This window comes from Pseudoliparis swirei, chromosome 4, assembly GCF_029220125.1.
Source record: "Pseudoliparis swirei isolate HS2019 ecotype Mariana Trench chromosome 4, NWPU_hadal_v1, whole genome shotgun sequence".
NCBI lineage: Eukaryota > Metazoa > Chordata > Actinopteri > Perciformes > Liparidae > Pseudoliparis > Pseudoliparis swirei.
In genome coordinates this window covers 22,281,189-22,305,225 of record NC_079391.1, presented here as the reverse complement: position 1 = coordinate 22,305,225, position 24,037 = coordinate 22,281,189, and the positions used below count along the sequence as shown (strand labels likewise).

At 42.7% G+C, this 24,037-nt stretch overlaps 1 protein-coding gene across 2 annotated transcripts in view; it reads left to right on the top strand.

Moving 5' to 3' along the window:
• Positions 1-908: 908 nt before the first annotated feature.
• ano1a (anoctamin 1, calcium activated chloride channel a) overlaps positions 909-24,037 on the top strand; it is a 71,197-nt gene continuing 48,068 nt past the window's right edge. For both annotated transcript variants that reach the window (XM_056412866.1, XM_056412865.1), the window contains exons 1-3: positions 909-984; positions 10,334-10,479; positions 20,702-21,049. In XM_056412866.1, coding sequence (XP_056268841.1) covers positions 10,387-10,479; positions 20,702-21,049 — 441 coding nt within the window. In that variant the 5' untranslated portion in view covers positions 909-984; positions 10,334-10,386. The remainder of the gene's footprint in view (positions 985-10,333; positions 10,480-20,701; positions 21,050-24,037) is intronic.

Sequence of the window (24,037 nt, the reverse complement as noted above, 5' to 3'; positions counted from 1 at the left end):
AAATAACAATGTAATGACCGGAACCATGGGTTGATTGTAGATTGTGGGTGACAGTGGCTGAGCAGGGTCGTCCTTCAATCAGAGGACCGGTGGTTCGATCCCGGCTCCGCTACCCCATGTCGATGTGTCCTTGGGCAAGACACTTAACCCGTAGCTGTGCCTATACGGTGTGTGAATGTGTGTATGAAGGTTAGTTACTCCTAATATGCAGGTGTAACCTTAGGCCCTCCCATCAGTGTGTGAATGATGTCATGTAGTGTCAAAGCGCTTTCAGTGGTCGGAAGACGATAAAGCGCTCTACAAGTACAGGTCCATTTACCAATTACCATTACTGAGCAGCAGGCGCGTCTCTAGGATTTGGATACATCCGGGGCTTAGCCAGTGCGAGCATTGTCGACGACGGGGGGGGGGGGGGACGGGGGTGCTAGTGAGTTTTTCGAGTGAGAGTGTGCTCACCTGTGTGCGCGGATGTGTCGGCGCGTATCACGGCAGAGCGATGCGCGTTATGGGAGCGGCGGCGCTGGGCTTAGCCCAGAAGAGTGAAGCAGCGAAATTTGTAGACATAGAAATACTCTCAGACAGAAGCTTGCTGTTACGTGCGCCTGCTGCCAGTCTGACTCCGCTGTTTTGGGTGAATGACGTCACGTGCGACCTGGAGGTGTTAACCACTTGTGTACCAAATCTTTTTTTTTTTTTGGTTGAAAACATTCGGGGCTAATGAAAAAACATCCGGGGCTTTAGCAGTCCCTTGCCTTTACCTTGTCACGTTTGCACAACCAGCCAATGAATTCTCGTTCTCCTGGAGCCGCTGTGTGGGAGGAGAGACTTTACCTGAGGAGGCCAGCAGCACTTCCTCCGCCCCATCTGCAAACACACACGCACACACACAGGTGAGTGGGAAGTGTTACCTGAGCCAAGACCTGCTCTTATTCCTGTCCACCTTCTCACCCAAGCGGCTTCATCACTTCAACGCTGGAGATTCAGGTAAATCATCCTTTTACAAGCAAATCATATACAAGCTCTTTTACATCAGGGACCTGCACTTGTTTGCTCCCCTTTAATTGATTTGTTCTGTGTGTAAAATGGCACCTTGCCAGTTTCCCCTACCTTTAAGCTATGTGTGATCTTTTTTCGTTTTCGTTGCTGCACTTTAATACTTTAAATTCTTCTAATTGGAGAGCATTTTATGGGTCAAGTATATGAAATGAAGAAAAAAAACGACATGGAAATGGGGGGTGAGCTCTGATTGATGCGCCTCGTCTCGAGGAGCAGTTTGAGGGAGGAGGGTTTCCCCCCGTGATGGGTTGGATTGATTCGAGTCCACTCAACAGTAGACCGAGGAACTGGTGCAAATACGCGGGAAGTAGCGTTGGGTTTAACGACTTGTTCTTTGTGTGTGGCCCGGGGAAGGCTGCTTCGTAGTTTGAATGCAATGCCCTCGAGCCGTCTCTGATCCAGCAGGGAGCGCGTGCTCGCAGCAGGTAGTAACAGATAGTTGTGCAGATGGAGGGAGAGGACGCATTTACGCATTAATAAAAATGTACTTTTGGTAGTTCTTGTTATGGGACATGCAGTAGTATCGATATTTAGGACATTCTGAGGCTGTGTATCAGGGCTCTCAAGTTTTGAAGACAGGCAAGCGTGAGATTTCCATCAGCACCCGATACAGCTGACTGTTGCGCGCGCCGGCATCGAGCCGAAAAGAGTTGTTGACGGGGGGGCTAGTGACTATTTTTTGCTCCATCTCCATGCGCGCAGACCGGCGTCGGAGCTCTGCAGCGGAACAATCGATCGGCGTATTGAGCACCCCTGCATTCAAGCATTAAATAGCCGAGAGGTTTTTTCAGCGTGAGGAATTCGATGTGTGGCGGGAGTGCGTGAGATAAGACCGAAATGCGTGAGTCTCACGCTCAATGCGTGAGACTTGAGAGCCCTGGTGTATTGTCCATTCAGGAGAGCCGCTCCGTGTACGGGTCCGTTGCTAATGTGTAACGTCGTAACGAAGGCGTCCATGAGTGTCCTCTTTCCTCTCTCCTTGCCGCGAGACGCTTTTACGCGAGACACCGCCACGGCGTTCGCTCGTACGCCTCCGATCACCTCGAGTCTACTTGAGAACTCCGGAGGGAGTGGGTGGCACCAGCTGGCGCAGAGACGCTCCAGAACAATGCTACGTTCACACCCCGTCGGAGATGACAAAACTCGCGCGCCCCACTGTAAGAGAAGGTAACATAAACTCGGAGAGTATGTTAGCTGATGAGGTCTGTTCCCATTATGAATGGACAATAAGGAATGAGTGGGGGAAGTATCTGGAAAGTCAGTTAATATGATGCAAGCAGAAGACTCCCCCTCCCTCTCCCCTCCCATCCCCCCACACACACCTTTACTCTTTTAGCCCCAGTTGGTTCCTCTCATTGTTACCATCGTCTGATTTTGAGTAAAATGAATAACCAGCAGTCTTTAAATAATCTAAAGATGGCCATTTACGCATCTCTTTGAGAAATATACATGTGAGTGCCCCGCTGGCTATTTATTGGCCTCCAACACTTTCGCGATCTCTGATCTCCGACTGATGGAGTGAGGGTAGCACCCACCCCCAGGTCACTGGTGCTAGCCGCCGCCATGTTGAGAGTCGCGTGGAGATGGCCGGAATTTCCAATCTGGCCCTTTGACAGCCCCTCCCGCTCCCGGTGCTCTGAGGGTATTTACAGAATCCTTGCAGCCAACCTGGATAGACAATAAAATGTTCGCCCTGTTGCACAACAATTTATATTAAAAAAACATATTTGAAATTATTTTAAAGCATGTTAATCCACCACGAAAATGATGTACTTGCTGTGTGTGTGTGTGTGTGTGTGTGGGGGATACACAAGCAGAGTATGTTTTTTATATCTTATGAGCTGCCGCAAAATTTGAACCACAAGGGGAAATTAAGCAAGTTTGACCTCTGACACAGACTTTCATCGGAATGGCGGCTAAATGAGAAATTGCAAACTCGATCGTCAGAACAATACGGATCCACTCCACAGCTATTATGGCAACAACAGCTGCATACGACGAGGAGAGCAGGTTCAATTCAGGCCGCCCACATTTCCCGGCTTTCCCACGGGACCCGAAGGCAACACCATTCTAGACAGTTTTGGCACGACTTTGGCTCAGCTTCCCTGCGCGTTATCAGTCTGCTGTCTTGTGCGCGAGTGGTTAATCCCATTTAGACAGAGAACGCCCTCACGCGCGGACGAGACGCTTCAGCCCAGAGTGGTCTCATTCTGACAGACGATGCCATTGAGGCAGGACTTGTTTACACCTTCTGTAACAATCGCACTGGACACGTCCCGGACAGGTGCTTTCTTCTGGATACATTGGACAGGGGGACAGTTTGACAGGGAGTTCCACCGACTCCTCCTAACGAATGAATAAGCGCTATAGCTGTCCATCCAGCGTTTCCATGCAATAGCGCAGGCGGCTGTGAAGCCCCGGGATACGCACGAGGGGTGGGGGTGGGTGCTGGGGGGGGGGGATAGATCCTGTAGAGATCGTGGGCACTGTCAAGAGCTGGACCCTGAGCGGCTCTTTTTTTTTTAAACCAATGGAGCGACAGGATGACGGAGGAGGGGAGCTGTTTGGGAGCGTAAGTCATGATGGCGCAGAGGAGCCCGGTAAGAGCGCTTTGATGAATACTTTTCCCAAAAAGATTCGCAGAATTATGATGCCGAAGATGATGATGATGAGGATGATGGTGATTTGAGCGCGCGGGCAGAGATGTAGAGAGGCGAAATAAAGCTGTGCGTCTGTTGTCGCACCAGTTTGACGAGGTCCTTATATTCCGTGTATTCCATATATTCCCTGCGGTTGCTCCAGGTGGGTTGTTGCTGCTGATAACGCACATGGGCGCACCGATACGGCACCGGATGGGAGCCCTCACACACCTGACTCCGTCTAATCAGCTTTTCACACTAAGATGCTGCTGATGGGGGACTGCTGATAGGCGTGATGGTCCTTTTCAGCATCCTGGTATAGCGAAATGATTTCTCCAATTTGTAGATAGAAATCCAGCTGCTGCTGGAAACATATGAGAGCAGTGAACCAGAAACAGTAAAGTTAGAGGTCCTAAACACTCACCCAAAAAAAGGGGGATTGAGGGGAACATATAGATAGATCTCTGTTGGTTTGTTGTTCTGTAGTATGCATTAATTTGATCGTATTTGAACATGTTCATTAATGTAACTTTAAACATAAAGTATCCATCTAAATCAAATAAATTTGAAGGACAGGTCTGTGTGTGTGTGTGTGTGTGTGTGTGTGTGTGGGGGGGGGGGGGTTAGGGTCGTATGGGGGACCCGGCAATAATCATGTTCATCCTAATTACGAGCAATGATGACCAAAAATATTCGCCACTACGTAGTAAACCAACTAAAATAAGCATTGTATCATTGTCACTTCAGTCAAATTGTGTTCTTCTGCCTGCAACCATTGCAGAAAAAAAGGAATCCTCAAGACCTGAGAAATACATGGATCGAAACAAACCATCAACTAATGTCAGGAGGGACCGGAGTGTGCTCTGTAGGAGGAAGACAACACGTGCATCCATGTGATTAAAAGCAGATCTGAGAGAAACCACTCCTCTTCAACAACGGGCGTGGCAGGTTAATTAAACATCGGCTGGCTGGTCTCCTTTACCGCGCAACGCGCCTATTAACCACTTCCCTGGTTGTTTACGAGATGCTCTAATAGCTAACGCAATAGAACGTGTGGATTCAGATCTCAGGCATGTTGACTACAGTTGTTAATATGGATATACAATTAAAATAGGTTGAGTTCCCAAGAGCCGAACTGAGACATACACTGAGTTGCCGCCGGCCTCGGCCTCCAGCCAAGAGATTTGCGGTCTTGGGTGGGGTCAGGTCGTCAGGGAATATCTGTGATTACATGAACTGAACCACATCCTGGAATATGTTTTACATCTATAGAAACCAGACATAGAACACACATTTCGTTCAGGATGCATGTTTATGTTGATACGTGCAAGAACTGTACCAAAGAAAACTTGCCGTGCCACACATGTAACATGAAGATCACCTCAGGTATTTCAATTGAGGCCAAGGGCCCATGTTCACACTTCCATTTCATTGATGCACATTTGGAAGTATTGCAGTGATGGAACGCAAAAGCTGTATGGAAACGGCAAAATTCAATCAAACTACCTCGATTGCAGAGAAAAGTTTTGACTCTCTCCCGAGAGGTGGTTTTTGCCTTCTGTCTAAAAACAAGGGTTTGTACATTGAGCTATGATCTCCTTTACAGTAGCCAGCTTTATCCAAGAGACAGAACTGCCGAGATGGTCTTGATAAAACTCTCTTTTCTTGGTGGTTTAACAGGACACGTTTAAAATACACTACATTTTACAAAATCATACAGTGGAGGTATATTCAGTTGTGGTTAACCGTACAGCAACAATGCTTGTGCTTGGTCGTGTGTCAGTAAACCAGTCAGATCTCTCGTCTCACGACAAAAAACGCTCCCACTGACCACCAGCAGATTTAGCAAGTCCAACTTTTATGTCAATCACAATGTGATCTTTGCAATGGTCAGATGAGGAAGGCCACATGTGTGTTAAATCACCATTGTAAATGAAGTACTGTTGTGTAAATATTTTTAAATGATCTTTCCCGCTAATATCTCAGTCATAATAATAGCAACTATATCCTTTTTTTCTAAATAGTTCAGCCTCACTGACGAGTATGGCAGTTCAGAGGAAATTGTGCATTTGAAATTGTGATTTACTCGGTCAATAGATGTCAACATACTATCCTTTATACCTTCTAGTTTTAATATGGCATGCCGCTGTAGTAAAAGGGACAACAAGCGTATGGACTTTAAAGTATGTCTGTGTGTGCAGCGAATAGATTTCACTTGAGTGAGTCTTCAACATTCTTTAAAAGATACCTCTTTGTGGCCACCAGCATGTGAAGCTTTAAAGAACCACATAGCAGTGGTGGGGCTGTGTGTTTTAACATTAACTAAAAAAATACTTCACCAGCAGCATTTTCAAGATCTCAGATATTTACACTCACTGACATCGTCGCCCAGTGCTGCTTTCAAGGACCACAATGGTGTTTTGTGTATTTGAGCCCATTAACTAAATAGCGTGGACTCCACACACCACAACCACACTGTGTGGGTTAAGACAGACGTTAACCTTCCGACAGATGGCGTTTTCACTTGTTTTCATTTCAACTGAATCATCGATTTGAGGCAAGTTTGCAACGCCTACCAGTTGATTTTCATCACTTACTAAAATTAACTGTTTGTGATGAATTACAATTTTGTTACCCTTTTTTCAGTCCAAATACAAAATGATGTATTTGGGTGTGGAAGTTCTTCCATAGGACTGCGAAATACTAGAAAATGGAGTTGGACTGTGCTCAAATAACTGCTGAAATGGATGTATCATAAGTGACTGCGGCAGCATAATGTTCAGTGATTAATTCCGAAGGTGTAACGTTTGTGACGCACGGGGGGCGAATTTAGTGTCAAAGGCAAAGAATTTTGCCGCAGAGTCAAAGAAGCAAAATCCATTTTTACCTTCAACCAAAACACCAGTAAAGTCAATTTTATTTATACAGCCCGATATCACAAATCACCAGTTGGCCTCAGGGGGTTTTACTATCTGTAAAGTATACGGCACCCTCTGTCTTTAGACCCCGATTCAGATCAGGATAAACCTCCCGAAAACCCTTAAAGAGGGAAACAATGGAATAGACCTTGGGAAGAGCAACAGAGGAGGGAATCCCTCTCACAGGACATATAAAAAGCACCCAAGGGAGAAAGAAAGATAAAAGGGGAGAGCTTGAATCTCCTGGAGGATGAAGATCCAGATCCCAACATCTGGTATGAAGTCCTGACAAGAGAGAGAGCGAGAGAGGGAGAGAGAGAGAGGTCCCAGGATGGCTGAAGGTCCGGCACAGAGAAGGTTGAGTGAAAAGACATAAATACATAACTAGGAGACTAGGGAGGGAGGGAAGACAGCAGAGAGATATAGGCTCAACACTTGGACATGTGTACTTATGGGACGACAAACAAATCTAGGGCGTAAAAGATGCAGTGGGTTTTGTTTTTTTCAGAAAATGGACAGAGTTCTCGTCAGCAGGACAAACTATAGTACTGGACTTACACTACCGTTCAAAAGTGTGGGGTCATCCAGACAATTTTGTGTCTTCCATGAAAACTCACTTTTATTTATCAAATGAATTGAAAATTGAATAGAAAATATAGTCAAATAATGATTAATATTTGAAGTATTAATTTTGTTCTTCAAACTTCAAGCATAACTGTTTTCAGCTGTGCTAACATAATTGCACAAGGGTTTTCTAATCAGATATTAGTCTTCTAAGGCGATTAGCAAACACAATGTACCATTAGAACACTGGAGTGATAGTTGATGGAAATGGGCCTCTATACACCTATGGAGATATTTCATTAGAAACCAGACGTTTCCACCTAGAATAGTCATTTACCACATTAACAATGTATAGTGTGTATTTTTGATTAATGTTATCTTTATTGAAAAAACAGTGCTTTTCTTTGAAAAATAAAGACATTTCTAAGTGACCCCAAACTTTTGAACGGTAGTGTAATAATATGTCCACTGAGGCCAGGACTGTTCGCCGTATGGGTAACGGTAATAGGTACAGGCCTGAAGTAATCAAGGTATAAGAAACTAAGGTCGAAAGATGAGTTTGAAGTTTGGGTTTATAGATTTGAATGTCCATTGGTCTATTTCTCAACTGGTCTATGATCACCTGTTTAACAGTTGGTCAATAAAGATACATTAGCAGGACAGATTTGTGATCTCAGTAGCTACGGTTGGGGGTGGGCTGCAGGCCCAGAGTTTGCGCCCTCTAGTCGCAAAGTTATATGGTGATAACATTTAGGAAAAAGGGGTTTTAAGATTTGAATGGTTGAAATCTCTGGCCGTGATTCACCGAGTTCACTGACGGCCGCCGCAGAGAACTGATACGGACTCTCTTTTCCCTGTCAACGTTTTTCTATTTCTTGGGAGTTGTTCCTGATCCGATGTGAGGTCCTGGGACAGGGATGTCTATGTGTACAGACTCTAAAGCCCTTTGAGATAAATTAGTAATTTGTGATATCGGGCTATATAAAATAAACTGAATTGAATTGAACACTACTGGAGACCACCGGAGCGTTCACATACCAATCACTTAGCAAAGGTTAAGGCGCCCCTATCGGCAAGAAAAGGGTGTAGTCTGTTTGGCGGGGATATTTCGATGAATCCATGTTTCAGTGAAAGCAAAGCCATCAACAACCTGCAGAATCCATCTTATTGTCCAGGGAACAAACATCTGCTGAGATTGAACGGCGGCTTGTTTTTAACGTTTCAATTTCCTCTCCGTTCGGATTGGTAGAAGTCGACTCTGCTTGGGCTCCGTGGCCCTGTTCCTTAGCGGGCTGAGGCGGGGCAGCTCCTCCCTAAGTGTCGATCCAACACATGTATGGAAGCTGATTCCCAATTTCCAGCTATGCCAGATGTTCATGGAGGACATCGAGGAGGATATCTTTTCTTTAAAACAGAGAATTAAAGGAATTTGAAGGAACATTTAACGCTGTGTTTGGAGACACAGAGAGGCCGCTGTGTTCATGCTCACTGCCATGGAAATGAATATCTGAGAAATTAGAATGATACGATTTTCCTCTTTAAATAAGTAAGTTGTGTCTTGCAGTTAGTGATACTCTGCTACAGACACCCTGAAGACCTTTTTCTTTATGACGGTTCCTCCTGGGCTTTTATGAATTTGCGATACCCGTCATAATTGTTTGGAGATGTGATTATTATACTGTGGTCCACGGAGGGAGCAGCTTGATGCAGGGACTCAGATAATTAACTGTGTTGTCTGCTCATTGCTCTGCCTGTGACTGATGAGTTGTTCTCTTTGGTCAAAGCTTGATTACAGGTTCTTGTTGAAATGCCTCTGGGTAATAATAACAAAAGACCCATAAACCCATTCTGATAAAATACTCGGCTGCAGTTGTACATGGCGTCGCATCGATCATGTGACAGCTGGATCGTCGCACAAACAGAACACGCTCACTTCAGACATGTTACAAAGGAGCAGCTTGTAATGTAAGACGCCAGCTGAGCAGGCAAGTCTTCCATCGGTATCCATGGGGACAGCTGTTTCCTGTGGAGAGTGGCGAGTGCATCCCGTAGTTTATCTGTGTGTTTCTTCCCTTCTTCAGTGCAGAGAGCCTGCCACGCTGCTCTGGTGCATGATGTGTTCACTGCCATCATGTCATTTCTACCGGGCGCTGGGCTGCGAGGGAATATAATACGCTACGAGCTTAGATTCAAGAACAACATTGTTTCCATGGAAACAGAACCCATAACCCATCACAAAGCATTGTTCGAAAAGGTTTCCTAATGATTCTGATATTTGCAGTTCATGCAGGATATGTGGAGAGGCTGGAAAATGTTCCCTTTGTGAGCATCTAATATTCACATTAAACCCTCAACTGACAGAAGAACGGAGCAAAATCAATAAACAAATCCAAGTGACATCCAAATGTTGGTACAATACAAATCCTCATGGCATCAATAACAGTACACAGCTCAAATGAATATGGGTAATAGATTTGATACTATCTATCTCTCAGAATGTCATGTGCATACAGCTCTGCCCATGGATGGATTACTGCACAGAGGCCCAGGGGTGAGGGGAGCCCTGATCCACAGCGTTGAAGTGCCTGTTAACATCTTTTAATATTGAATATCTACAAGCAAATCTGACCCGAAAGTCGTCGGATAAATACAATTAATTGATATTTGTTTTTGCTGTTTTGTTGACTTCATATTACAGCAGCATAGCATACTGAGGCCAACGGGACATTTCCATTCAAATACACGAGTAAAGCCATTTGAATCAGAACAGCTCTGTTCTCAGAAGACAGAGTAGATGTGTGTCAACTACAAACAAAACCTGATCTCTATTTGTTTTCTGTCTCTCCGAGTCTGTCTCTCTTTACGGGGATCTCTTTCAGTCTGGGCGTTGGGGGAGGTTTCTTTTTACCTGTCGGTGGTCCGGGTTCCCCATCATCTCATAATCTCTGCACGACCATACCCCAGGAATGTCTTCTTCCCTGTGACAGCCATTCAAATTATTATTTAGAAACAGAATGCATTAAAAAGAGTCTTAAAAGACAGTACGGAAACAGGCATCTCTCTCTCTCTCTCTCTCTCTCTCTCTCTCTCTCTCTCTCTCTCTCTCTCTCTCTCAAATGACTAATTCTACATCCATCTCTCTGTTTCCTCCCCCAGGTTCTCCTGCTCGTGAACACTCAGGCAGCCAACAGCGGGAGCTGGCCGACACGATGAGGAGGACCGACTACCTGCCAGTCGCTGGCGAGGAGAAGAACCCGGGTGCGGACTTCGTCAACACCGACGGCAGGAACAACGAGTCCATCGTAAGACTTTACGTCGACGTTGTCATCATCAGGATTTGTGTTCTTTTACCAAGAGGAAAGCTCACATTTTTCAAGTTGTTTAAAGGATATACAGACTTGTGACTAATGAAGCATAAAAGGCCTATTATGCATGTACATACTACTAATGCTGATGTATAACTGATATATATATAACGGGTCATAAATGGGCCTGTAATAGGTAATTAGATATAAAATATCTTCAGTTTTCAGTCCCTCGCCGTGTTTCCATGGGCATCAGCACATTTATTGGATAGTGTTCGTAAAGTTGAATAGAAACGCTGAGATCCAATGAAGCTTCCTCAGTTGTGGAAGGTGTTCCCACCGGCTTGAGGGAATGATGCGTTGTACCTTGAACCGTATGTGAACACAACTCGCTATGAGAGGTTCTACATAGCTTCATTGGTGGTATGTTTTTAACCAGAACCCTTCAACGGAGCTTCGAAACAGAACCTTTCAACCTTCGGGGAGGTGCTATCAATATGCCACCGGAGGGTTCTACCAAGAACCCAACGGTTTTATCCAGAGCCCGTGAAGGGCCAGGGCTGTTGTGGTGCAGTGCAACCGAACAGCAATCATTGCTCATAATCAGGAACAACCTGTTTGGAACACTTATTTACACACGTTCTCTCTCAACCGCCACACGCACTGAATTCATAGAGCGTTTGCTACTTTTAGTAGAATTCAGCCGAAAAAGACATCTGAAAAATCTATTTTAAACACGTCCATGGTGCATAGACCAGCTGACTGGAAATACATTGCTCAACTTGGAACCAGAAGTCTCCCAACCGTTCATGGTTAGAGTAAGACTTAACTAGAGTTAGACTTAACTAGAGTTAGACTAAACTAGAGTTAGACTTAACTAGAGTCTTATCTATCGATACATACGGTATGTTTCACATGTATGTAGTGAATATAGTTTTTAGCATTCAGTAAGGTTGTACATTGAGTAATATGTGGGTCCTGTGTGAAGAGCAGTAGGTTATAAAGCTCATATCATGAGAACATTATTCATTTCCCTGGTTGGACTGGTAGCTTGGATCCAAGGGAGATGGTTGAGACGCATTTTAATTTAAATCTAGTGTCTCCGAGGCGAAAGTGCTCATTAAAACTTCATTGGCACACACTGTGCACACGGTCAGTGTGCTGACACAACATTTTCACTCAACATGTTGTGTACCTGCTCACACAGCAGTGGGGAACACTATAACAAAAGGAAAGTGAAAACCATTGATTGCAATTGTTTCTTTAAGTAAATTGCATCAGAGTTGTTCACCCATAAGGAGAGTGTTGTTGTGTTGTGGGAACTAATGAAAGCTCGGGTGCACATGCAGGCAGGCCAACATGCTCTACAAGTGTCACCAGTCGTGATTAGGATTCATGATTCAATTCAATTCAGTTTATTTGTATAGCCCAATTTCACAAATTACAAATTTGTCTCGGAGTGCTTTACAATCTGTACACATAGACATCCCTGCCCCAAAACCTCGCAACAGATCAGGAAAAACTCCCAAATAACCCTTCAGGGGGAAAAAGGGAAGAAACCTGCAGGAGAGCAACAGAGGAGGATCCCTCTCCAGGATGTACAGGTGCAATAGATGTCATGTGACCAGAAGGACAGATTTAGAGTTAAAATACATTCAATGAATATGACAGAGTGTATGAATAGTTCATTCAATAGATCTGCACAGATCTGAAATAATTGATGCTCTGTGGCTCTGGTATATTGGGGCATGTTACAGTTTTGCACAAGACATTGCTGTGCACTGGATGTTCAGTTAGCAACTGTAAGCAACTGGGCAAAGTAATGTGGCACAAACAGTTTCAAAGGGGCGACAAAGAGCCATGAATAATTCTTTGGGCTTTACTGGTTAATAATTGCATTCAGAAAATGAAGTTTTTGACTCAACGTCTAAATGTATTTGCAGTGTTGTGCTCCATATGATAACACAACAGAAAACCGAGCTGTAGCACATTCTTGAGCTTTTGCATTTGCTTATAGAATCAGCCGGTGTCAGGGGGACAGGAAGTGATTTGTTTTACATGTTAAATGACTCGGGATTCTACAGAATATTGAGCTCGAGCAGCAGTGGAGTGGCTGTGAAGAGAGCAGCGCTTTAAGTGCCACTTGAGCTGAAGGATATTCTTCCAGCTCAGCGGCTCTCTTCAAACCCGGCAGCGTTCTGCATCGCCACGACAACCAAAAAAATAGAGAAATCTTGCACACTGCAGAAAACCACATTGGACAATGTTCATCATGAAGCAAGGGAGCAACAAAGAAATACATCATTTGCAAGATGTCATTTGCCCCGTTGTATGATGGTGCGTTGATCGAGCAACTGTCTGCTCACAAGTTCCCTCGATCAGCTTTAGGAGCAGATTATGTCATATTTGCATGAACAGCTTGTAGCGCTGACCCCAAGTGGCAAAAGATGAATGATTGAGCTGAAATATATCTCACCGTCCACATATTATCTCCCCTGTACTTCATGTTTTATTCTAGTCAGTTCCATTATTGCTGATATTCTTGACCTTCAGTGAAGAAAAAAGAAAGATCCGTTGTCTCAACTTAATAAAGTTTGATATGGCTCATAACAAAAAAACGTACTTCACATAATTGTTTGTCTTGAGAAAATAAGATAATTCAGATTAATCAGTTGCAATCACTAGAAATCTGTAATTTATCGGAAAATTAAGAGATAATTTGATCATGTCACTTTTGTCAGTACAGGGTGAGAAAATGTTTTATGATTCGGACTTAATATTACTTTCATCCTAAATTGGGCCTAACAGAAAAGCAGCTGTGGCCAATTTCAGTGCATATGGAATATGGCTTCAGAGGCATAATTGATTATTATATGCGGCCACCAGCGCGAGACACTTATTATGATGTCGGGCTCAGAGGAAGTTTTGGTGCCAAAAGTGCTTCTGCTTGGCAGCGAAATGAAAGCTGCTTTTTCTTTTTCCTCTAGTGGGATGAAGTGTTTCTCACTTCCCTCTTGTGGTGTTTATCTTTGGAAATACTTTCTACTGAAGACATAGTCGCTATGAAACCTGCTGACATTGAGGTCCGTGGTTTGGCCACAGTTCCATTGTCAACATCCAATTCTGTTTATTGTCGTGAGTACTGGAAATGAAACTCTGTTTGCCTCCATCGTGTCGTATCCTACAGATATCTGGGTAGACACCTCTGGAGTTGAGTGATGAAACTGACTCCTTCAGGTACCATCATCCGATCTGTCTGGGCTGAGGAGGAGTATGCCAGATGTGTTCTTGGCACTGTGGCCTTGCAGGTTGCTGGAGTTAAAACTGTGATTTGACTCGTTCGAGATTCAAAAAAAGAAAAAAACGGACTGTTCCAGCTGCTACTTGCAGCTTACTCCATGAAAAAAATGATTGACTTGAAAACTGCTGGGTTGTCTCAGCCTTAAGCTTTTTATGGCTCCGATATGTGTGTGTGTGCGTGGGTGTGTGGTTGTGTGTGTGCATATGTAAGCCCAGAAGAGAGGAGAACCTCATTTCCCGGTGGCTCAGTGAGAGAGATACACCAGCACATCCTCATGCGCCCTCGGAGAAGCGCCCTCTGGCCTTTGCAGCTATGACTACTTCCTGTCGAGCGAGGGCTGAGGATGAGTGTGTATGCGTGTGTGTGTGAGGGGATGAGGCAGGAGGCTGTATATTCACACACACACATACACACACACGCACACACATTCAAACGCACCAGACCCTGACACACACGGGCACACACTGTTCAGTTCATGTCAGCCCACTGTGTCAATATTAGTTTTCCGCACAAGTTCAGAGTTTATGGCTTTTTTATTGACGGCGGGCTGTTATCTTCAACATGTATTGCCGCGTAATTGTCCCTCTATCACCATGTAAACATCCGTGTTGGATATTGGCTGCTTTTAGTGCTTACGCAAATTCCCACGCAGTTTGTGATGTCTTCAGACTCCCAAAGCTCTCCAAATGTTGCATACTGCGTAATCCTCCAGCAAAGAATATCTGGTTATTCAGCGGCTGAATCTTCGACTGTGTTCACCAGCTCGTCGCTAACTTTGTCAGCTGTTTGGTGCGGGGCACTCATGTCTTCACTGGGGTGATTAATCAAGTGAGGAGTAGTGTCATTTTCTCACAGACTTCTAGACAATCAGATTTCTTATTGCAACCGGAGGAGTTAAATGCAAGTTTAAAGCACTTCAGCTTTGGCTTCACTTTTCAGAAGCGGAGGTCGATGCTTCCCAGAACCCCAAAAACATATTTCTGCACTTGAATATTAACCTGCCAAGTTTGCTGTGTGCTGTATATTGTGAGAATTTATTTGAATGGATTGTATTTAGGAATATGCACCAAGTAAACATCTGGCCTATGTCCAAACTAGATTTAGAAACCATGGGAGTGGCATCAAGGCCCTTATCATTTCACCTTTGTAGCGCACATTTCAACCAATCCAATTAAAACATTGAGTCTTTGAAGCCCCTGTGATTTTGTCGCCTTCCCCAGTTAGACATTTATCTGTCTCCATGTGTTTGACTTAAGAACACAACGACTAAAGGGAAAACATATTGCAGTTCAAAAGGATATATTAACGCTAGTCTAAAGAAAGAAAATTACCCCCTTTCACGTGATTCTTTTTTTTGTGTCACTTTGATTTTTTTTCTTCATTTAGACATACGACATTCGTGGTTCTTGAGGTCTAAATCTCTAGTTTCAAGTCTTCTACAATGATGAAATGATGTTCATTTAGTAAATTATCCATGTAGAATCAACTAGACCATAAAGAAAGGTATGCTTTAGGGCGGGGCTTACTGTGATTGACAGGTTGATGCTGCTATCAGAGACATAAACAGTGTCTCCACGTCACTCCTCCACGTTCCAAATATCTTACCTTCTGTTCATTGGTTGCAAACAAAAAAACACGGCGACGGTCGTAACCCACGATGGCGATGACGAAATTGCAGAACTCAAGGCTTCATTATGGCGGTCCACAAACCAACGGGTTACGCCACGCTGATGACGCCCACACACAGTCTGTGGTTCCTTGTCTATGAATCCCACTGCTTGTGTTGCCCTGACTGACCAGCATCACCAACAGATTGATATATATATATATATATATATATATATATATAATATATATATGGTTCAAAGTAACAATCATGTTCCCACCAGGAGGAATTATTATAGTCAGCAGTAAAAAAAAAGGTGGGTTTATGACCAAATACCTGCTCAACTAAATGTCCTCAACCACAGCTGTCGACTGTGCTAACTTCCTTCCATTTGGTTCACTTTCCAAAGGAGCTGCTAGCATGGCTGTAAACTCCTTGTTTAGATGGCAGAACTAGATGTAGCACAAATTTCATTTTTAGATTTATGTGTTTATTTAAGGCCATAGTTGTTTATACTCTATTTTTATGTCTATGTTCTATTTTTTCCCCTGTGGGGTGTCCTTCTGCATTCTAGTGACATAGTGACCTAATCCCCCCCCCCCCATCACTCCCCCTCCCAAGCATCATAAATTATCATGTAACATAATCAAAACAAAGATTTTTTTTTTCTGTTACGAGTTTAGACATTGCGATAAATAGCTCGCTTTTTGTACTGTGTGTCGACTTGCCAGGGTTCAGTGGAAGTAGGGGAGGATCTGTGTGTGCTTGACCGATGTGGGCCTCGTGGTTCCGGCAGATAACCTCAGCCAGCGCACACGCACACACACACACACACACACACACACACACACACACACACACACACACACACACACACACACACACACACACACACACACACACACACACACACACACACACACACACACACAAGAACAAATAGCCTGGAGGTTGGTTCATCAAGCCGCAAGACTCAGCTGTAATGAGACGGGGATAAGACTGGACAACAACAGGCAGAGGTTGTTTATTTTTTCATACACTAGATCAGTGGTCACCAACCTTTTTGAGCCCAAGATCCCTGACCTCCGCCTTCATGACCGGCAAGATCTACCTATTGAGGCGTTGAGAGAAAATGACGGTCCAGACTGGATTTACAACTTTTTATTTGGCCTAATTGTCATTTTGGTCCAGCGTTCAAATTGATGTGACCAGGAACACAGAATTTAAGTGTAATATAACAAGTAAGATATTTGTTCACCGCACACAATATGAACAAGAATAAACACATTTGCAATGAGCAGCTGGATGAACTACCAATATAAATGTTGTATTTATTTACATGTTGTTGCCTCTGTACCTGGACTCTAGCAATGACAATAAATTGAATCCAATCCAATTACAACACAACACTGACAACATGATCAGTCAGTGCAACTCATGTAAGTTCAGCTCTCATCATAATGCCATCAAGTCATGTGACTCCAGTCAGTGTGATGGCTGTGACTGAACTCTGTCTGTGAGCTTGTAGTTAGTTCATAATCACAGACAGCCAGTCTGAGGCAGTCTGTCAGCTGTCTGTCAGTAATCCAGCTCCTGGTCTTTGATTTGGTGATTTTCTCAACTCCACTGACGAGTTTTTCGGGGCAAATTTGGTATTCATGAAAGTTTTCTCATCTGGGATTGGTTCTGAAGTCAGCCCGTTGGTGAATACGTTCACATAAACTCAACAGACGTCCTCAGATTTAAATAATTATCATAATAATAAATATGAGAACCACCATTTGTGACTCCTGCATCTGTCCCTTTTCAAATAATAGAATAAATGCAATTGCAATCACTTTCAAGTAAACCAGATTGCTCTATCAGACAAGAAAAAAAAGTTAAATGTTGAGCTTTTGTTTTGAAGGACAACAGCAGAAAAGCCAAACTCACGGAGGTAAAACCTGGCAAGTCGCCAAGAATCTCGGCTGTCGCGCACGCGCAGGCGTAACCTGTTAATGCCGTAACGTAAACATTTACACTACGGTACAGGCATTTCAACATTTATTTCTTGATGACTTAGTTTTATGTCGGTGTACTTTGAGCTTGTGTAATATGTGAAGTTATCAATAAAGGTGTTTCTGCATTTCCCCTGCGCCCCACCTGTAGTGGTACGTTCCTCTTTCGGGGCGCACAGCTGACAACACGGCTGTGTAAGCGAACCCGTTTTCAGGCGTTCATGAATCAGGCGGAGATGTTTTCTGACGTCGATCTTCCAGTCAGGAAGAAAACATTTCAGAAGACACTTCAGAAAATGTTCCAAAACAAGGAACAATGTGTTTCTGAATTTATTTTCATTTTATTTTGGAGATCGACAGGGAACATCTCCGAGATCGACCGGTCGATCGCGATCGACGGGTTGGCGACCACTGCACTAGATTATGTCAGAAAATAAAAATGTAAAAAATGTAAATATAATCTACATCCCAGATTCCAAATATCCATATACATACCTGCAAACTTGTCACCTTTCGGTGAAATTCACCGTTTTGAACTAATCGAGAGAGAAAAGTTTTTTTTTTGGGGTCACCTGGCCCGCTGCCGTTGAGATTGCGCGTGGGGGGTCAGGTTAGCTTGAATGTTAGCCCGCTACATCTAACAAAGTACGTACGTTGTAAACGAATTTATTTTTTTTTTATATTTATTATTCAGACTTCAAGAGCGCGATCGCACGCCGCGCGTCGAGCTGTCTGCGCACACTGCCTGCTGCGCAGCTCACAGCGAGAGAAGTGCGGCTTAGAGACTTCGGCTTAAAAAATAAAAAGATGCCCTGTAAGTGTGTAACTCTCCAGCTGCTCATCCTGATGAACTCTGTATCCTCTGTCAGAGACTAACGGCCTCATTCTAATTATGGTACCATATTATTTGTATGGTGTATTGAATTCTGTATCGGGTATCATGATATATATGGCAGGTATGTAATATGTATAGAAGTTATAATACAAACAAAAAAAAGTCACCCGTTGTCACCTTTTTCACCCCTCATGAGTTTGCAGGTATGCATATATAAATGCTGTTTTTATCTTCACACTGAACTCATATTCTACTCACTGAAACTTGTAATAAGTTCCCAGAGCGCAGAGCTTTTCCTTTGTCATGTGATTATAATTGTATCACATATTAATGTATTAATATCCTGTTTTAATTGTGCAGTATTATGGTGGTGTGCAGATTCCAAGTTGTGTCACTGAAACACAAAGATGTTCTTATTCTAGAGGCTGCTTTCAAATAACAAAAACATTTTTAAAAAGCCAAGAAAATATTATTATTAATTAGAATTGCCCCCTAAAAGATGTCAGAGAAATATATCTGAATCCAAAGTATAGTTAAACGAACTAAAACAAACGAGTGACTTAACCGTCCTCAACAGAGACAGACTTAATTCATAACATATGAGGGGAAACGTCTGGCCAAACCATTAAACCACACGAGGGATTGATGGAACAATAAATTAACTGAAAAAAACAACACTGAACCGTAATGCAAGATGTAACCGTGTTTGTTGTTTAAGTAGATTAAATGTGCCTGTAACTGACCATCAACATAAATCAGTGAAAGGGTCAGGATGGTAGCGACATCACTAAACGTGTGCATTGAATGTTAGCAAACTTATTGCAAAGAGTTTGTTTGCAGGTGGACTCAACAGCGGATTAAACTACATTTGGTGTTGTTGCGTAATTGTTCGTGAGAAAGAAGGAGAAGGTCCCAGAGTGCTCGTTGTATTTAACTGTGCATGTAGCAGGTTGATGTCCAGTGAACCATCAGGTGAATATTCTGCAGTGAATTAATAGCCTGAATTCCTGTGACAAACAACAACTATGTTATCTACTTCCCCCCCAGCGCTCTCACTCAGTCTCCAACTTTCAGATTCCCATCTCTCTTAGAGGTTAGATTTTATTCCCAGATAGTGATCACTTAAGCGTCATATTTCGGGTAGACATTCTGAGACATTCTTGGATTCTCTGTGGATAAACAGCCCAGAAAATAGTTAAGCATTGAACATTTTTGCAAACCTTGTTTTTCATTTTTATATTTATTTTTGGGACATTTTGGCAGATCAAGTGGTGCAGTAAAAGGAGCGGCGTACAGAACAAGGGGAATTATGGAGCGTCCGTTATTTAAAGTTATGAGGTGCAATATCGACTATAAAGAGCGAGAAAGTCACGACCAACGGGCGCGAGGGGTCACACAGACCGGACGTTCGTATCCCGTGACATGCTTGTTACATATTTGTGCTAGTTACGTTGTTACGGTTGCTGCGCCTTGAAATGGTATTTTTGTGAACACAAACCAATATCTTTTTTTTTACAATAACCAAGTTGTTTTGTCACACACACCTAAGCAGTTTTATTTTTTCAACGTGAACCATTTGGCATTGTGCATTTCTGTAAGTGTGATACAACGCTGGTACTTTATGAATCCTATTTATCGTACGCATTTTTGGTGAAGAAACGTCGACATGCAAAATATCCATCGATTTCAGAATCATACAATGACAACATCCTTTCTGTTGGCTGCTTTGTGAAAAATGTTTCACAACATTTTTCTAAAACTTTAAGGTATGCACAAAATACATAATATAAATCTAACAGGTATTGTATTGGGATTTCATTTTGATAATTACAGAACATATTTATATGGGTCTGATCAGTCTCAATATCAATGAACGCAAACAGAAGGATTCACAATAGTATGTTGTGATTTATATAGGAATCACTGTCTTCACAATTATATGTTTCAGTTCACACAACATGGTTATTACTATATATAAATGTAAACAAAATCCAGTTGTAAAACAAATTAGATTCACAAATATATATATATATATATATCTGATGCTCACAGGTATAGATTTTTATTAAATAAGTGTAACAGAAATACACATACATATGAGTGAATCACATTGGTGAGACTCCCCCGACGATGCTTGATTACCAAATGTATTTATTTCCCAACAGGAAATGATCTGTTGCCAAACAGATGTCTCCTCCGTGTTCAACCAATCACATGAGCCAGGGGACACACGATTAGAACATTTTCCTTTCAATGTTTTAAAAACATTTTTGTAAAAATTCCACAATTGTATGCTCTCAAAGGGAATTCCTTTGAAGCTGACCGCTAGCATAGTGATCGCCAAAAAGGATTGCATATGATACAGTAAAATACTGGAGATTGTTGACCTTATAGTGACAGTATTCCTAATTTTATAAGATAGATGTTCCTATAAATATGTAGTAAGCTTTATTCTGTCTATTTTCTTGTCTTGCTTCTAGCCCATGAAAAATATGTACGCGGATGAGGGCTCCCCTCTGTATCCACGGCTGGGCCCATCCTTCACTGATGGCCGACGGCGGGTGGACTACGTGCTGGCGTACCAGATCCAGAAGCCCAACAGCATCCGGCGCCAGTCCTCCAAGTTCAGCGACAACAACTTCATCCGGCGTCTTCGGCGCAGCATGAGCATGAGGAGCAGCCGCGCCCCGCTGCAGCCCAAAGAGGACCCGGAGATCGCCGCCCAGAAGCAACGGACAGACTACCACGAGGATGACAAGCGCTTTAGGCGGGAGGAGTTCGAGGAGAACCTCCTGGAGACGGGGCTGGAGCTGGAAAAGGACGAAGCGGTGAGAGCTGAATGCAACGTGGTATTCTGTAAATATACCTTTTCAGCTACCGTTGACGCGTCTGTCAACCTATCCATTCCAGCACTACGCCGAGGCAGCTCACAGTTGTGGTTGCAAATTAATTCCTTGGTATTTGAAGTCCTCTTTAACCCTTGTGTTGCCTTCGGGTCATTTTGACCCGATTCAATATTTAAAGCAAAGGCTCCTTGCTCAAAGGCTGGTGCTAAAGTTGTAAGTCCCAAGGAAGGTCATTCCTACTACCACTCGTAAAAATGTAAGATCAGACCATTTTTTCGTTCTCACTCAAACCACTTTGGCTGCTGAGTATTCATACTTGTTTTTAGGCTTTTAGGATGAGGTCCGACTGATTTGTCTGGCCATCGTGAAGCTATTTCGGCTAACGAGATTATGTGAAATTGCAGGCATTGAAACCAGCCAAATTCAATCAGAAGCAGGACGGAGCCGCTGTAGCTAATCTAATCTCTGATATCATCCAGGACCTGCTTCCACAGGGTACAAAAATACCAACACGGTGTGGGAAGACAACACGCTAACATGTGCAGCTATCCCATAGCATTTTATTTGAGCATTTAGCTTCTAGCCAATGAAGAGAGACCACCCTGCAAACTCTTCATCACAGCCCGATGCCCGTCGCCGCGAGATGTGTAGAAATCCAGAGCTCGACAGATCACCTTATGATCAGCTAGGATCTGCTGGTTGGGGGAGGGGTGGCGCAAAGACTCGATTATTCCTTAATTCTTGTTCTTTGAAAGTTGTCTTTCGAGGCATTTATGCTGATCAACAGTCAACAAAAGGGAAAGAATAGTTTGTGAGACAGCAGGTACAACATTGGTCACCAGACAGATTCAGATCATGTGACTGATAGTGGAGAACCGGAAGGTGACAGGACTCGATCCTCCGTGTATGAGGGACACATTTGAGGTTCCATTTATTTTTGTCCTCTGTCTCAATGTCTTTGAGATCAATTCTATTACGTGTGACTTTCAACCTGCCCATCTCAACGTTATGGGTTTTCTTGATTATATCGCCCTACAGAAGAGGCGCTACTCGTAATAAAATAGCTGTCGTCATGCTTCAGGTACCTTCAGGATCAGAGTCGTTGTGTCTGAATGAGTATGTCAGTGCGCTTCAGTGAATTGGGGTTAACCTGTATGGAAAGTGAGAATAGTTCATTTTGTCGTACATATGGACTCAGCTTGAAGACTCAGCGAGTGACGCTGTGCACAGTCAGTCACAGAAGGTGTGTTACAGACCCTGTGTGTATTTGTTTTTAGGACAGCATTATGATATATCATGGGGATGTACACTATAGTTCAGCTCTTTCATTTATTATATATATCACATCATTATTTAAAATTTTATTTTAGAATGATATATTCTTTTTAGGATTCATGACATCTCCAGTGCTCCAGTAGCTTTTTTTATTTATATTATCCTTACTGTTTATTGTGACTGTGATGCACAAGTATATTAATCCGATTTGGCAATACGTCTGTTTGATTCTGAAAAAAAGTTAATTAAAAAAGCGAGACATCTTCAGTGTATATGGATTATGTCCATTTTGTTAGCATTAAATTGGAACTGAATGAGGCAAATTCTATGTTATCTTTTTGCCCTTAAAGCTGCCAATGAAAAACACAATTAAGGCTCTCAAGTTTATCTGTTATATAATCTCATGAATTACATTTGAATATAATAAAATAAACTTCAAATATGTTTAGGTTATTATTATTATGTGTTAAAGCTGATTGATCTCAGTTGAATTTGTTGACACACTTCACATTTGAATTGACGCAGAGAGCCGCGGTGATGCTTGTTTTTCATATTTTATATAGTCTAAATGCTGATATTTGGTCGGCTTTATGCACTGCTGTGTATTTGATATTTATGAGTGGACCCCTGAACACAAACGAGATTTGTTTTCATTACCGGAGAAGCAGAGCTTTTTTCATATTTCTTTTCTGTAGAAAAGACAAATGGAGACTCTTCACGCAGTGAATCATCCATTTAGAACGCAAAGGAAATCCAAAGCTTTTTTTTTACACGTAAAATATTAAAAACCCATGAGTTATGCTGTAGAACAAAACCTTAAAATCTCTTAAGCTGGTGTTAACCACATACCTTATGACCAGCACCAAAAGGCCATTCGAAAACCCCATTGGCTTCCACGCCAAATGCTGACTCGTGACCTGGGTTTTATGATTCATTTCTGCAGCACTTTGTCATAACGCAGAACAGCTATTGACAAAAAAATAATTGAAAAATATATAATTTCAGTCTTTCGACAGATATTGTTAACAATGTGACACCGTAAGGTAGTTAGTTCCACTCATTTTCTTCTTCATCACACTAAAACAAACACAAAATTACAATTCCACAATTTTTATTCAAGAAAGCTCACAGTGCTTATATGCAACTACTACACCAGCTGAACCATTACAATATCGTTATTATTAACCCGATTCCTATTTCGACATTAGCTTTCCACGGTTACACGCTTTAATTTACAGAGGCATCCATTTCAAACAAAGACTGTTCCTTCATGATAAATTGAGAGCAACAGAGCAGATCAATAACAGGAGTAGTCATTAGCCAGCTCAATTATATTTGGCAAGTCCATTTCATGATGTATTTCACCCTTAAAGAGATGAGTAATTGACATCCACCTATAATTGCTGTTTTTTTCAAACGCACATATAAACCCCATTTGTTATATTCCAATTAACAGTACATTAATCTTGCATGCCCATACTTCCTGTCAGCAGGCATTTTCCAAATAACATGGTAAATCTCTGTGATGTACAGAGCCAGTCAGCTAGTTTGAACTGGTTCTTGTGTATTACTGTATCCAGACAGGTCAGTGTGCCGAGCTGGAGGGTGCAAAGTGAGTCTGGCAGTGCATGAGTGGTTTTACATAACTGTACAAGCTGCAGAGAGAGAAAGATCCCATATGCAGCAATAATGACG